Source organism: Solanum lycopersicum, chromosome 12 (genome assembly GCF_036512215.1).
Source record: "Solanum lycopersicum chromosome 12, SLM_r2.1".
NCBI lineage: Eukaryota > Viridiplantae > Streptophyta > Magnoliopsida > Solanales > Solanaceae > Solanum > Solanum lycopersicum.
Genome location: NC_090811.1, coordinates 66,882,330 through 66,898,232, shown reverse-complemented (window position 1 = coordinate 66,898,232; position 15,903 = coordinate 66,882,330). Strand labels below are relative to the sequence as shown.

At 31.3% G+C, this 15,903-nt stretch overlaps 2 protein-coding genes across 2 annotated transcripts; both read left to right on the top strand.

Moving 5' to 3' along the window:
* The first annotated feature begins 68 nt into the window (after positions 1–68).
* On the top strand, positions 69–5,655 carry LOC101248373 (protein EARLY STARVATION 1, chloroplastic-like). Its single transcript, XM_004253152.5, has 11 exons — positions 69–1,163; positions 2,526–2,617; positions 2,746–2,939; positions 3,383–3,422; positions 3,562–3,643; positions 3,771–3,848; positions 3,929–4,054; positions 4,408–4,529; positions 4,808–4,847; positions 4,996–5,070; positions 5,146–5,655. The coding sequence occupies exons 1-11, from the start codon at positions 859–861 to the stop codon at positions 5,294–5,296; spliced, it is 1,305 nt and encodes a 434-aa protein (XP_004253200.1). The 5' UTR covers positions 69–858; the 3' UTR covers positions 5,297–5,655.
* Positions 5,656–6,808: 1,153 nt separating this feature from the next.
* Positions 6,809–9,383, top strand: LOC101248659 (E3 ubiquitin-protein ligase UPL5-like). The gene is made up of 4 exons (XM_019211432.1): positions 6,809–8,363; positions 8,443–9,029; positions 9,120–9,181; positions 9,314–9,383. Exons 1-4 carry the CDS (start codon positions 6,809–6,811, stop codon positions 9,381–9,383), a joined length of 2,274 nt encoding a protein of 757 aa, XP_019066977.1.
* Positions 9,384–15,903: the final 6,520 nt, after the last annotated feature.

Below are 15,903 nucleotides of genomic sequence, written 5' to 3'. Positions count from 1 at the left end.
TGTTGAGCTTATCCAAATAGACATGACATAATCCTATATTTTATTATCCACTTCTTGTACTTTTAAACAACATTTTTATTATTTGTCCTCTTTTCTCATGTTACAAAAATCATGTGGTCTTGCTTTCACCATGAAAAAATGTGTCATGTTAACATGTAGCTTATGCCATATCACCACAACACTTTTGTTGATATGTCATATGTGTGTATTCACCACTAATAAAGTAGCAAAAGGTAGCTTGGTTCAGTGGCGAAGTCAGAAATTTCATAAAGAGTTCGAAAACAGCAGTTTGTTATGATAAGGGTTATTTAAAATATGTTATTTAATGATTCTGTATATAATTTTTACTTGTATATATGATATTGTTTTCCATTGAAGGGTGTCCAACTGGACACTCTTTACCTAACATGTGGCTACACCATTGTTTGGTTGCTGATTGGAGATACGTAGTTATTGATAAGTAGCCACCGATAATACGTATATACAATTCTTTTATGTGACATATAAATTTTGAGATTATTAAGATTTTGCCATTTGGTAATATTTTATCAAAAATGAGACTATGCTGAGTCACCATAAATGACTACGTGGCAAATCTTGTGTGGCGAAATGATTTACAAATTCACAGAGCCAATTGAAGCACTCTTATAAATTCCATAAATTAAAAATATTCCATTTTACATAAAATTTTACAAAATCATATAAATTTTTTTTTAATTTTTTTTGCTGATTTTTTGAGTCCTCAGTTTAGTGTAATTCTTCTACGATTTTCCACTTCCCATTTTCAATTAAACTTCAGAACTCTTCAATTCCCATTAAAAACTCAAATTTTCAGTGGCATTTTCGTAAATAACTGCAATGGCGGCGGCGGCGGCGGCGACCACGGCGGCGGCGGGTTCTAATGGTTTAACGGGTCCATTAGGAGGTAAGCTCAAAAGGGTCGATGTAGGAATTGGATTTGTGGAGTTACAGAGGAAGAGAAGAAGGGTTTTTGGTGTTAAGTGTTGTTGTTCAGATTCTGTGGTACCAATTAGAGGGATTAATGGATGTGTTGAGAAATGCGATAACTGGAGATTTGAGAGTAAGAAAAGTAGTCATAGTTATCGGGTTAAAGTGCAGGCTTCTTCTTCTTCTTCTTCTACTATGCCGTTTGCATCTCCAAAGTGAGTTTTTTCCTCTTTTTTTTTTTTGCTTTTGATTTTAGTATTTTTATGATTAGGTAGCTTTTATAGTTATTATCTCAGAAAGTCACTACCAACTTAGAAATCGATTTAATTTATGTAGATGACAATCCATATTGAAGGAGGTAGCTTTACCTTGTATATACTCTATATATTAGAGAAACTTTGTAGTAGAAAATGAATACACGGCAACGAGCAATAAAGGAATTACTCCATCTGGTTTAATTTATTTGTATGGTTTTGACTTGGTACGGAGTTTAGGAAAATTAAAGAAGACTTTTGAATTGAACTAAGGATTGTACCAAAATGCATTCTTTCTTTAACGGATGTAAAAAGGAAGTAAGACAAACAAATTAAAATGGAGGGAGAACTACCTAAGGTGCGACTAGCCTTGGCATAAAATCTGTAGGCTGATACGAGCTTTAGATGCATACAAAATCTCATTGTCGTCTGAAGTTGAAGAAGGGTGTTATTTATTTAAATACAAGAAGAGAAAGTAAGTTTAGCAAAGGTGTTGTCTTTTGTTAAAGATCTTTCTTTGCTTTCCAAATGCACCACACTGTAGCTTTTTTACAAACATTTATTTAACGATTTAGCATTTGATTCGTGTTCTCTTAGCTTCTAGTTGTCTTTGACTGTCTTGTGCGTGAATATTTTCAGAACTTATGTAGCATGTCATTCCTTGAATTCTCCATTTTGCGATGGACAAAAGATGATTCATATCCTATGCTAAAGCTCCTTGTAATATGTTTTGTTAAAACCTCAATAGCAGGTGATTTGGGGGGGTTTTCCATTTATTTTTTTATTAACTTTTCCATGTCTTCAACTCCATTGTGAACACCCTAATTGATTCACTTGAACGATACTTTTGTTATCAAAATCGACATTGATAATCTGTGAAATTTTCGCATAATTCATCTTTTGTACACTATATTCATCTTACCGGTTTACTTTCCTATAAGTGATCACCAAATAAACAAAAAGTAGAAGTATCCTAAGACTTCAACACTTCTTTTGGAACTGTAAAACAAAATAAAATGCTTGTTTTTTGCCTGTAAAGAAATATATTTGTGTTGCTTGGTATCACTGTTGGGTTTGAACTATTGAAATGCTCGCAGTTAGCAACGTCTGAGCATGGTAAAGGTCCATAACCTGTCTTGAAGGCCAATCGCCAACCTATTTGTTGTATGCTTGGTAGCCTTGATATGAAATCTTAAAAGAGTCTTTGAGTTGGGATACTGGAAGATGTTCACCTCACTTTTCCCTTTCCCTCCTTTGCTATGATTGATTGGAAAGGGATATTTGTTTGTTTGTTTGCTTGTAATAGTTTTTTTTTTTTTGTAGATCTCGATTTGCTTCAAAGCAAGAACAGTTCTTCCCACGCTGCACTCCAAGAAACTCAGGCCCTCAATCTCATGACTCTCCACCAAAACGAGGTACTATAACGGTTCCAGCCTCCTTGCCTATCAGAAACCTTTTCGTTCACTCTAGATTTAGTTAATATCCTCTAATATTTTAAGGGCCTTAGTGGTACTTGATGACAAATTTTCTGCTTTCTTTTTAGACACTGGTATTGCTAACGAGAAAGAGTGGGGCATCGATATGCTAAACGAGAATGTCAATGAATCTGGGACTAACGAAGATGGTAGTACTTGGTATCGAAAGAGTGGAGAAAACATTGGTGAAAATGGATACCGATGCCGATGGACCAAAATGGGTGGGAAGAGCCACGATGGTGCCTCAGAATGGAAAGAAATGGTACACATGTTATTAAGGTTGTATTGCTATGGATGTCAAAAGATTGTATTTAAGAAACATAGTCAAGCAGCATTCTATGTTTAGAACACACATGCATATTATTGAGTTTCCTCTCAAGCTGAAGTTTCTGCTGGTTATCACTTTTTAAGGAACTAACATGTAGTTGGAAAAAAGTTAGTGGTTTGCATCTAGGAATATCCGTTGTGGACTTTCCAGTTAGTCGTAGTTACAAGTTTGTAAGTCTGATCGATCAATATTTTGCTTATAAATTCTGTGAATACTATATAAGCCTGAGTTATTAAATATGCAACTAGATAAGCATACACTGGGAGGTTCTGGATCGTTGCTAATCTCAATATTAATTTGTTGGCATTTCTTTATAACCTTATCAAGTATCATCCCAGGTGGATGCATTTAATTGGATTTCTTGATCTCCTTGACAGTGGTGGGAAAAAAGTGACTGGACTGGTTACAAAGAATTAGGTAATACTAATTTTTGTCTTGCATTTATATGTTGTAACCATATTACTCATTGATCTGAGTATTGCTTTTAGTCAAGCAATGTCACTTGTACTTCTGGGATTCATAATTTATCACGTTTTTGTTTCTTTAATGATTGTAGGCGTCGAAAAATCCGGGAGAAATGCTGAAGGAGATTCATGGTTGGAAACATGGCAGGAAGTTCTTCATCAAGACGAATGGAGGTTGTGTATCCAACTTTTTGTGATATTATATGCTGTTGAATCCTCCTGGTTATGGTGTTTAATATCATTGTATTTAACACTTTGACAAAACCGTTACACATATATAACACTGCATTTTCTACTTCAGCAATTTAGCTAGGATAGAGAGGAGTGCGCAAAAACAAGCAAAATCGGGTACAGAGAATGCTGGGTGGTATGAGAATTGGTAAGACTTGTGAAATGGAAGATTCGTAATCATGTTGTCATGAACAATGAAATAATCTGCAAATATTTATTTTGATGCAGGTCAGAAAAGTATGATGCAAAGGGTTGGACAGAGAAAGGAGCCCACAAGTATGGTAGACTGAATGAACAGTCGTGGTGGGAAAAATGGGGAGAGGAATATGATGGAAGAGGATCTGTCCTTAAATGGTATGTTGTTTTTCCATTATCCAAAATAAAAAGGTACTTATTTAATTTGTTTTCTTAAAGACGAAAAGGAGTTGCTTCAAGTTGTCAGAAACGCTGGACTTGTTGGAAATTTTTAATAAGGAAGTTGGAATATTAAACGTTACTGATTTTCAACAAAAACCTTTACTTCATAAAAATAAATATTTGAATGAGAAGCTATGATATATGCCTTCACTAATAGTATAATTGAGGTCGATAATTTGCTTTATAAGATAATAGAGTGGTTAACTGCTTATGTATGACCTATTTGTGGTTAACAAAACGATTCACCTCCGCATTTTGTTGCTTATAGAATCATATACTCTCTTTCTCAGGACTGATAAGTGGGCAGAAAGTGAATTGGGAACAAAATGGGGAGACAAATGGGAGGAGAAATTTGTCGCTGGCATTGGTTCACGGCAAGGGGAGACTTGGCATGCATCACTCAGCAGCGAAAGTAGGCCCTATCTTGTTTTTTCCATTGTTGTCAACAGTTGCATAGTATATTTTATGCATGCTAACCTTTTATGAAATGTTTCACACATTTTAATTCCTACAATAAATTCTTATTCAAGCTAGAACGGAATCCATCAAACATATATCTCTTGCTATATTCGTAAGATCTGAATTTATAATTTTAAAAGTAATACATTCAAGTTTAGGGACAAGTTAACTGTTCTTTTCTTGAACATTGATGTGATATTTATCCCGATTTATTTCGTTGTAATAATCCAGGATGGTCAAGGACATGGGGAGAGGAGCACTTTGGAAATGGGTAATTTTATGACTATACATTCAATGTTTCATCGCGTTCTATGATATTTTGCAAGTTGCATATTGATTTCCTCGCTAAGTTTTCCTCTTTGAAACCCAAATGATAATATAAAAAAGACTCATGGTATGCCCCTTTGTTCCTCAATCAGCAAGGTACACAAATATGGCAAGAGCACAACTGGTGAAAGCTGGGACATGGTTGTGGATGAAAAAACGTACTACGAGTAAGTGAATGTCATCTATGTTTGCATGTTTTCATTGGTAAACATCGAAGTAAAACGTCTTACTTATGATTGAAGGGCTGAGCCTCACTACGGGTGGGCAGATGTCGTAGGTGATTCAAGTCAATTATTCTCTATACAACCTCGAGAACAACCTCCTGGTGTGTATCCAAACATTGATTTTGGGTCATCTGTGCCTCCAGACGATGAGTCCCCTCCAACTAGATGATTTCTTCTCACCGATACTGGAGAGAGATAGTAAGTATGTTGGTATAGTCGTGATGTATGTGCAATTTGGCATGAACACCATCGTAAGTCTCCTCCAACATCTTCACAGTGACAACGCGTCATCTCATTCATCACGATTGATTCTCAAGATAGATAGCTAGCTTACATTTTTTTTTCAAAATTTAGTTGTAACCTTTTGCTAGTTGCTACAGTCAGTTTATTTCATTCTTTCAGCGTTGTGGTATTTGCATTTGTTTTGTATGTTTGACATGTTCTAGAGGTCCTTTTGGATCTCTCAAGTCAAAATTTTGACATTTTTTAGTTCAATGCTCAAGAATCTTGCATTATCGATTTCAATAATTCGATTTGAATAGTAAAACCTATATTCTTTAGATTTCTTTGGATAATGAATTAATCAGTTACTATTAAAATTTTACATCTAAGATTGCCTTTCTTACTTAAATAAAATATACCTATCTTAAATTCATTCATAAACACATTATTTGATGCTTTCTTCCTCTTATACTTGTTTATTTAGCTTTAAATATTTAATCACCAACTACTTCAACTTATAAGGTTGATCAAATTAACTATTTAGAATTTCGAAAGGAAAAAGGTGGATCTAAGATATAACCTAAATTTAACTTAACTGACTTTTAGATACTTATCATTGAAATCGTTTAAACTTTTAAAAGTACAAGGTTTGACTATTGATACAGTTCAAGACATCTATTTTTAAGTATTTTTTTTAAAGAATATATAACACTAATATATACTATTCAAAAAGAAAAACTTAGGTTTACGTAAACGCAGTGACTCCATTTCGATACACTCCTGATCAAATAACTCTTTTAAGTGTAAAAAAACAAGTGTGAGATGAAATATACGAAGAACTAACAATGCAACAAATATATCATAGTTTTTCTTTGAGTAAAAGATACTATATTGTTATTATTCCTTTAAATCTTCGATAGACAATTAAAAGTTCTCAATCAAATATATTTTTTAACATACAAATATATATGTTTGACTACAAAAAAAATAAAAAATAAATAACTTGCTCATTATGTTCACTATTTATGAAGTAATTGATTCACTTTACACAATAAGCTTTAACAAACTTATTTTCATGTAATATGTACTCATCTCATTATAAAATAAAAAAAATAACAAAATTTAATGATAAATGTTTATGCATTTGCATTCTTTTTCAACAAACTAGTTTAATCACTTTAATAAGTAAAAAATATTTCTCATTAAGATAAACTCATCATTAAATTTAATCACCCAAAAACAAAGAAAAAAAAAAGACCATTAATTCTAAGGGAAATTCTATTAACTAACAATTTGACAATTTTGACAAAAATCCAAAGAAATAAGACTTTATTCACAATTTGTTATCTATAGATTTATTACCTTTTCATACCATTTTTTCCTATATAGAGACTTCTTATGTTTTAAACTAAACCACACCACCATTTTCATTAGATCTTTTCACTTCATTTTTTTCGATATGTTTAACAGTGATAACAACCGCAGTATCATCAGAAAACGAAAGAGAACTAATCAAACTCCGATTCAGCTCTTTGTTCGTTCTTTATCAAAAACAGAAACAACCTTAGTTCTCCGAGGTTATTCTAATGACACCGTAGAAGTAACTAAAAATAAAATTCGAATGCTCACTGGTATCCCTGAAGATAACCAACGACTAATCTACAACGGAAGACACCTCTCTTGTGACAGAGAGACGTTGTCATTTTACAACGTTGAGAACGATACAACTATTCATTTGTTTGGTAAAATGCGAAGAAGCACATATACATGGAAAATCACGAATGAGATGATTTCAAGAATCGCCACGATCATGGGAAGTGATCATGTCTGCAGTGATTCGGATTTGAAGGATATGGAGATGTTAGTGAGACAGTTTAGTGAGAAAGGAGGATGTAACGATATAGATTTATTCATTTCCTCATCTGCTCCTGCAGACTTGGTGAAAATGTACGTGTCTCCGGATAATGCTAAGAGACACGTTGCTGATGAATCCATTCGTGGATTCATCAACTCATTGATGAGTAGTGATTTGCAAGTGAGGAGGTATAATGAGTGTGCGCGAATAATATTAGCATTCTGTAAGGAATTGAGAAGCGAAGTCGGGCTTGAGGATCTCTTGTACAGCTTCTGCCGGAGTAGTACAAGGGAAATAGTAGCGGGCGTTGGGATTGGAAGGTGCAAGGAGAATATTGCTGATGAAGTGTTAGTACTGAAGGATGTTTTCATGTTTGTTCGCGAGGTTGTGGTAGCTGATTTATCGCGTGAGCTAGAATTGAGTATGATACCAATTCAGTTTGCGGGGATATCACTGATGAGCATAGTGCACGATTTTTTAGACTACATGCGCTTGGTGAGGGCATTGATGCAACAGCCTTTCGACAGTCAAAGCGATGAGGCAGTGTATGAGACAGAGTATATGCAGAGCATGCATCATATTTTATCCGAGTTACATGTCGTTTTATATGATTTGCTGGATAAAATAGAGCGGTGCTTAAGGACATTGGAAGATCAGAGGCTTAACGTACTGTGGCTGTCTCAGTATCTTGTTATACTGAAAGAGTTGAGCAACATTTCTAAGTTTTTTAACAGCTCGGAGATCTTTTGGCAGAAGTTGAGTAAACGAAAAGTTTCATTGTGCTATCTAATCGAGATGTTTGCAAAGAGCTCTGAAGATTATCGGTGGATCATTGAGCACAAGGAGGTAACAAATTTCAAAGTACGGAGAAATTTCACAATGATGATGCTTGAAGAAGCTAGAGATGGATACAAGGAGGAGGCGTATGGGATGATTATCGATAGGTCCATGTTGTTGGATGAATCTTTCGAGTACATTGTAGATGAGGATCCTGCATTGCTGCGAGGCGATCTGTTGTTGCAATTCAAACATGAAGAAGCTGTTGGGCCCGGAGTGTTGAGAGAGTGGTTCTTCCTGGTGTGTCGAGAGATGTTCAATCCTCACAGAGCGCTCTTCGTTGCTTGTCCCAATGATCGGAGAAGGTTTTTCCCAAATTCAGGTAAAAATTATCGCCTTTATGCACAAATTTTTGTTTAAAAAGTAGTAGCGTTAGTCATAAATATATATTTGTGTTGCAGCATCTAAGGTGGATCCTATGCACCTCGAGTATTTCACCTTCTGCGGAAGAATGGTTGCATTGGCGTTAATGCATAAAATACAAATTGGAGTTGTATTTGACCGCGTATTCTTCTTGCAATTGGCTGGAGAGGATATTTCACTGGAGGATATTCGGGATGCAGATCCCTCCTTGTACAGTAGCTGGAAGATGATACTCAAGATGGATCCTGAGACGGTGGATCAAGATATACTAAGCTTGACCTTCGCTTATGACGTTGAAGAAATGGGGTCCAGAACAACCATCGAGCTTCGGCCCAATGGGAAAGATGTTGCTGTGAACAGTAAGAACAGAAAGGAGTATGTCAATCTTGTCCTTCAACATCGTTTTGTCACCTCAATTGCTTCACAAATAGCTCACTTTTCTCAAGGCTTTTCCGATGTTACTACCTCAAGCATCGGAACTTCCTTTTTTCGGAGTTTATATCTTGAAGATCTTGACAAAATGCTTGATGGGAGTGGAACTGCTATTTCTGTCGAAGATTGGAAAGCACATACAGATTACGATGGATACGAAGAAAATGATCTTCAAATATCCTGGTTTTGGAAGGTAATCGTCACAGTTTTTACAACTTCACACTTCAACCCGCTCTTTAATTCCAACACATATTTATTTTCTTTTTTTTTTTTTTGCGCACAGATAGTTGAGGGTATGTCTGCTGAGAAGAAAAACGCGCTTCTTTTCTTCTGGACTTCAATAAGGTATCTACCTCTAGAGGGTTTTCGCGGTTTAGATACCAGACTTTGCATCTCTAGAAGCTCGGAGTCTTGTGAACACTTGCCTTATGCACAAACATGCGTGTACCTGTTGCGCTTTCCTCCTTATATCAACAGGGTTATGATGCAAAATCGACTCGACATGATCACCCAAGAACATGTTGGTTGCAGCTTTGGTAGCCTTTGACTGAACTTGCCGCACATAGTTTAGTTTATACTGTTGTACTCAAGTGTAGAATATGCTTTACCAGTATGAAGGTTTGACTTTTTATATAAAAGCTATGAACTTCGTTCAAATTTAATTTCTTCATGGCTCCGTTTCATTTCGTTTGTTTGTTTTCTGTGGCACAACTTCCTATGTAATATATATACATATATAAGAGGAGGGTTTGGTCTTACCTCAAAAATTAGGGTTAGGAGATTACTCATCATACATACCTTTATCATATTTATAAGTATCCAATTTAATCTTTTTGCGATATCTTAGCTAAATTTGATTTGAAACATACAAAAAATATATATTTCTTTTAAATCAAATTTAACGCTTACGACAATATTTCTGATAATATCCTTTCCTCTACATTATAAAAAAATATTTACCTTAAATTCAGTAATAACATCTTGTAAAACAAATCGTTAATTTCTTCTTTGTACTTTCTGATTAAGCTTTAGATTATTTACCAACTACTTTACTTAATAAGGTTGATCGGTTAACTCTTATATAATTCATTAATCTTATTTCCTTTCAAGTAAACAAAAGCTTCCAAATACCATCAATCTCTACTGGAGGAGCAGCAATTAAGGAAATATATAATAAACACACGAGTTTTTTATAAATAAAAATAAAAAAAATAAAAAGTTTGTTATTCAACTGTATAAAATAACTTAGATGTACTCGTGTCAACCAAGGTGAATGTGGATTTGTTCCAATTTTGAAAAATTGATTGGAATTACACGGACTTTTCTACAGAGTGTTTGATATCTCCAACTTGAATCGAATAAGTCATACGGTTTTAAAAAAAAAAAGAATTATAGAAGAGTAATTCGATCAACCTTATAACTCAAGTAGTTGATAAATGATCTTAAGATAATTAAATCAGAAAGTATAAGTTGAAAAAAGCATCTTACTAATGTTTTAGTGAATATTGTGAACGAATTTAAGGTAGATACGTTTTATAACATGACAAATCATGGGGAAAAAAATTAAATTTCTAGAGTTTCACTATTAATGATAGAAAATTTAATATCATAAGAGTTGAATATAACCTCAATTAGAATATGGTCAAAGTTTTCATAAACTTACGTAATTGAATAGTAAAAAAAAAAAGTCTAAAATCACATTTGTTAGCAATGTGCAACATTAACGTTACATTGTTTGATTAAAATAGATCTTATTTCCTCTCAAGCAAACAAAAGGTTCTGAATACCATCAATGTCTAGTGGAGGAGCATCAATGAAGGCAATATATAATAAATACAAAATTTATCGTCAATAAGATATGGATCATCAAAACACCCATTCAATGTATTTTCAATCCTAGTTATCAGGTTATAGAAGCGACCCATAGGCTATTGCTTTCACCTCTCTCTCTAAAATTGCAGGTAAAATCTTGGTCTATTTGATCATTAGGACTCCCAAACACACGAGTTCTCAACAAATGGTATTCAACAACATAACATGACTTATATTACTCGTGTCAACCAAGGTGTATGTGGATATGTTCCAATTTTGAATGAAGTTAATTGGAAAAATACGGACTTTGTAAAAAAAGAAAGATGAATTTTGGATATACAAAAATAGCTCAGATACTTAGTAGAACTTTCTAGAATTATGTAGAGTAAACATCTTTGATATTTATAATTAGGAAAAATCTAGAATATGTTCTAGAGAAATAGATATTTATTGTGAATTATAGAAAAATCTAGATTTTCTTGTAGATCTATCTAGAATAGTTCTAGAAGCATCTCTACTCTACTATAAATAGGAGTTGTCATAGTCATTTGTAAACAACCCAAATCAACTAGTCTACTTCTATTACAAAGTTTTTTTTAATCCAAAATACTCTTTCTCCCTTCTAGCTTCCTCTTTTTTAGTTGAATCTTCCGATCTTGGGCTAACAGAAGGGTTCTCCAATTATACTTTTCTTCTGCTATTCTCTACAGACTTTTCTAGATAGAATTAGAATTTAGATAGGATAGTGGGCAGCCCGGGATTTTAAGCTACTTCTCAAAGACATTGTTGACATAAGTACCTGTAGCCTCCCGACCTTTTCATCTCCGATTAGGGCAAGTGGGCGTTGCATCAAACTGTTCCAAATTCCAATAGGATTTAAAAATATTTCGATAATTTTATTTTAAATCCTATCGAAAATCTGAACAGTTTGATACAACACCCAGTTACCGTTCCGAGAGATGAAAAGGTCGGGGTGTCGAGGTTGCAGGTTCTAATGTCAACCATGTCTTTGAGAAGCGGGTGTCAAAGTTAGTTATAACATACAAATTTCTCGGGTGAGGGTGTTCGATACAGATGCGGATCTAGAGGTCAGATCCTTCATGATTTAATTTTTAAGATTCGGAGATATGAATCCATATATGTATATGGGTGTAGGAATTCGCCTAAAAATAATTAAAATATCTAAAAATAGAATTGTAAAACCTATTATGAGATATTTTACAGAGAATTTGACGAGATCTGTGGAAAGAGATTAAAATTTAAAGGTAAAGGATTATCATAGAAATTTCTATACAAAAGGTAGAAATTGGTTCAAAAAATAAATCTAGACAAATATTGAAATTCTAATTAATTGTTGTGTTATGTTAGTTATTTATTTATACATTGATTTTTTTTATTTTGAAGGTTATAGTAATTTTATTATTTTTTCTTTTGTTTTCTATGTTTTGCCATCTACATTCCCAAGTGAATGCAATTTTTAATCATTTCTGCATAGTTGATATTTTTCATTTTCACTCGAGACTAGCTTATGAGCGGAGGATTATCCAAGTCCATATAAGGATACTACCACTTCATTCTCCATCAATGGTGATGACATGGGCATCCAAAATCGGTACTACAACCATAAGAAACAGAGTGTTTGATGTCTCCAACTCGAATATAACATTTTTTTTCGAAATTCAGTTGTAATCTTTTAGTTTATTTCATTCTTTCAGCATTGTGGCATTTGCATTTGCATTGTATGTTTAATATGTTCTATAGGTCCTTTTGGATCTCCCAAGTAAAAAAATTGACACTTTTTCATTCAACGCCCTCACAGACTTTACCTTTCTCAAAGAATCTTGCATTATCGATTTCAATAATTCGATTTGAATAGTAAAACCTATATTCTTTAGATTTATTTGGATAATGAATTAATCAGTTACTATTAAAATTTTACATTTGAGATTGCCTTTCTTATAATATCCTTTCCTTGAATAAATATACCTTTCTTAAATTCATTCATAAACACATTATTTGTTGCTTTCTTCCTCTTATATTTGTTGATTTTAACTTTAAATATTTAATCACCAACTACTTCAACTCATAAGGTTGATCAAATTAACTATTTAGAATTTCGAAAAAAACAATGGATCTAAGATATAAATTAAATTTAACCTAGCTGATTTTCGATTCTTATCATTGAAACCGTTTAACTTTTAGAACTATAGATCCGACTATTGATACACTTTGAGACATTTATTTTTAAATATCTTTTTAAAGAATATATAACACTAATATATACTATTCAAGAAGAAAATATCATCGAATAAATCTTAATGAAATATTTTGTGGAATTGTCATAATTCACATTAATAAATTAAACTGTTATATTATGATATGTACGATGGATATAATAGAAGTGTTTATTGTACATCTAATGAATATATCATCAAATATTGGTGTTATGTGGTAATTATGTCAAAGTCAGAAAATGTTGGATTTTTTTATTAATTTATGATGTAGCATAATTAATTAATAAATGCATAATTATACTTAATGAGGAATAAATTTTATGTGTTAGATTGAATTGATCCTTCCTCTACTCAGTAAAATTACTAAATATGTTTTATATGTTTTAAATCACATATCGTACGTTGTGGTAAGTAAGACTAAGACAATGACGTAGAAATCAATTTTCATCACGCTATCATTTTGTGATAATGTATTTTGTTTCAGATAAACACTTCATAATATTTTTGTATAAAATTATCGTATTCAATTAAATCCTCCTGTGGATTAAGTTTTAAGTTTACATATTTAAATCAAAAGAAATACACGATCATATATTAGAGAATCAATTTTAAATGGTTCTTCCAATAATTTTTAATTAAATTCATTTTTTCAAACATCCTAATTTGAAATCTAGATATTAATCTTCAAAAATTAAGAAGCATTTTATATAAATACAATTTGTAGTATATAAACATCCTTTTGTTGGGAAAATGATGACTAATTAAGTATCCTCTTTTAAATAATCATGAGTTTGATGTATATTAATATCTTCATGTTGGAAAAAATGATTAATTTTTTAATTCCTTTAATCTTAAGCATACATGTGATTATCAGCTATTTATTATTTTTGGTAATCATGTGATTTGAACTAACATTAAAGTAATTAGCATTTTGTAAAGGTAATAAATAGTGTAACATCAAATCATAACTTTTTTTGGATACAATTTACAACTTTTGTTTTACACTTCCCTTTTTTTGGATATTTTATTCATGTTGATAATTCTATTTAAATACATATTTTATTTTTAAAAAATGTAATATTGTTTTAGAGAGAGTTTTGATGTTTATGCATTTACAACATAATCAATATTTTTTTAATATACTCAATTTCTTAGTATAATGTATACATATTACAACCAAAATATCTTACTTTAATTTTTGTGGAAAAAAAATCCTTAAAAGGAAATCGAGTTCATCGTTAATGAGTTTCGAATTTAACTTTTAAATATATAAAATAGTTAAATATTATGGTGGGAAACACTGTCCTTTAACTGAGTTTTGTGCGATGCAAATTCAAATTAAGTAAATCAGATTAGATCGTATGAAAATCGTATCTATTAGAAATAGAAATTTTTTTTATTGTGATTGATGAAAGTATTATTTTATAAAATATGATTCTTTTTTCATCGACTTTTCATCAAATCATCTCACTAAAAAAAAATTCATAGTGTAAATAAATATTGAATTTCTTTTGAAATTATCCGTGTGACAAAACTTTTGCTGTTATTAGAAAAAATTTTAAATAAAAGAAAATTAATTTTTTTTATAGTGCGTAAATATTTTTTTAAAAAAAAATTATTTAATATCTAATATTCACTTGAAAGCTCGACTAATCCGATACATATGCGTAAATAATAATACATTAATACTTGATTTAATGCAAGCTCTTCAATAATTTAGTGTCCATAATTGTAACGTCGAACAATTGGCATCCCCATTAGGGAAATAGTGCGTATAATTAATTAATTATAATTATAATAATAAGGTAGACGTGGCAATGTCCTATAAATATTTATTATTTTATAATTTTTTGGTCAAATAATTAATTGTTGTAGTCCTACATTATATGATTAATTAAATTAGTGCATACTTAATTACCTTGGAAAATTAATTAATTAATTAATTATAAGTCGTAGGTGAGGACCACTGTCGTCGTCATATATTTTTATAAAATTAGAAACTATATACTATATTAGATTACTCTAAAATAATTAGTTGTTCACGTGGTTTCATGTTTTCAGACCTACATTCTCACCTATATTCACGTAAAAACTAATTGTAATTAGTGCAATTAAATATTTTTTAAAAAAAATTATTTTATTCGTAAATTATAGATATACTTAAGTCGAAGATTTTTGAAAAAAAATTCTTTATTTTCACAAAATAATAGTAAGGTCTGGTTACATTGTATTCTCGTCAGACTTCACTTAGTAGAGTTTTATTGTATATATTGTTGTCCAAGTAATCGAGTTTATTGAAGATAACTTCATTTATGATAAAGATAAGATCTGTAAATATCAACGATTTTATATTCATTAATGAAATTATACTGATATGTTATTATTGTTATTGCCGTGATTATCTACGAATATTTGCTAAATTGATTTTTTTTTTATTCTATACATTGAAGAAAAAATCAAAGTGAACAATAGGCTATGATATCACTAGATTGAAAATTTTCTAGTTTATTGTTCATTGATGAGACATTTATTGATTATTTGGTTGGTGAAATAATAACTACTAATTTCAAAAAATAAAATGATTATTTTAATTTGAGTTTTTGGTTATGCCTATTAGTTAATTTTAAAAAAAAAAAAAAATATATATATATATATATATATATTTCATTTTGCTATTTATTATTTTATTTTTATTTATAAAAAATCAGATAATTAATCACAATCATAATGTTTATTTTGTTTATTTAATTCCACATACCAAACGAATAATTTTTTTTAATGATTTGAACTAACAATAATTATTTTTCATATTAAAAGTTCTTTTGGTAGATGTTAAAAGTATATACTCTTTTTTATACGATCATATTATATATCAAGATAACATGTGGAAGAAAATACTCTTGTAAAAAGTTATTTTGCATTTATCTCCTTAAAATAATTCCCCAATTAATAGATGTTAACAAAAAAAAATCCACAAGACAAAATTCAAAGATTTTTAATATTTGAATTTAGGTAACTTAT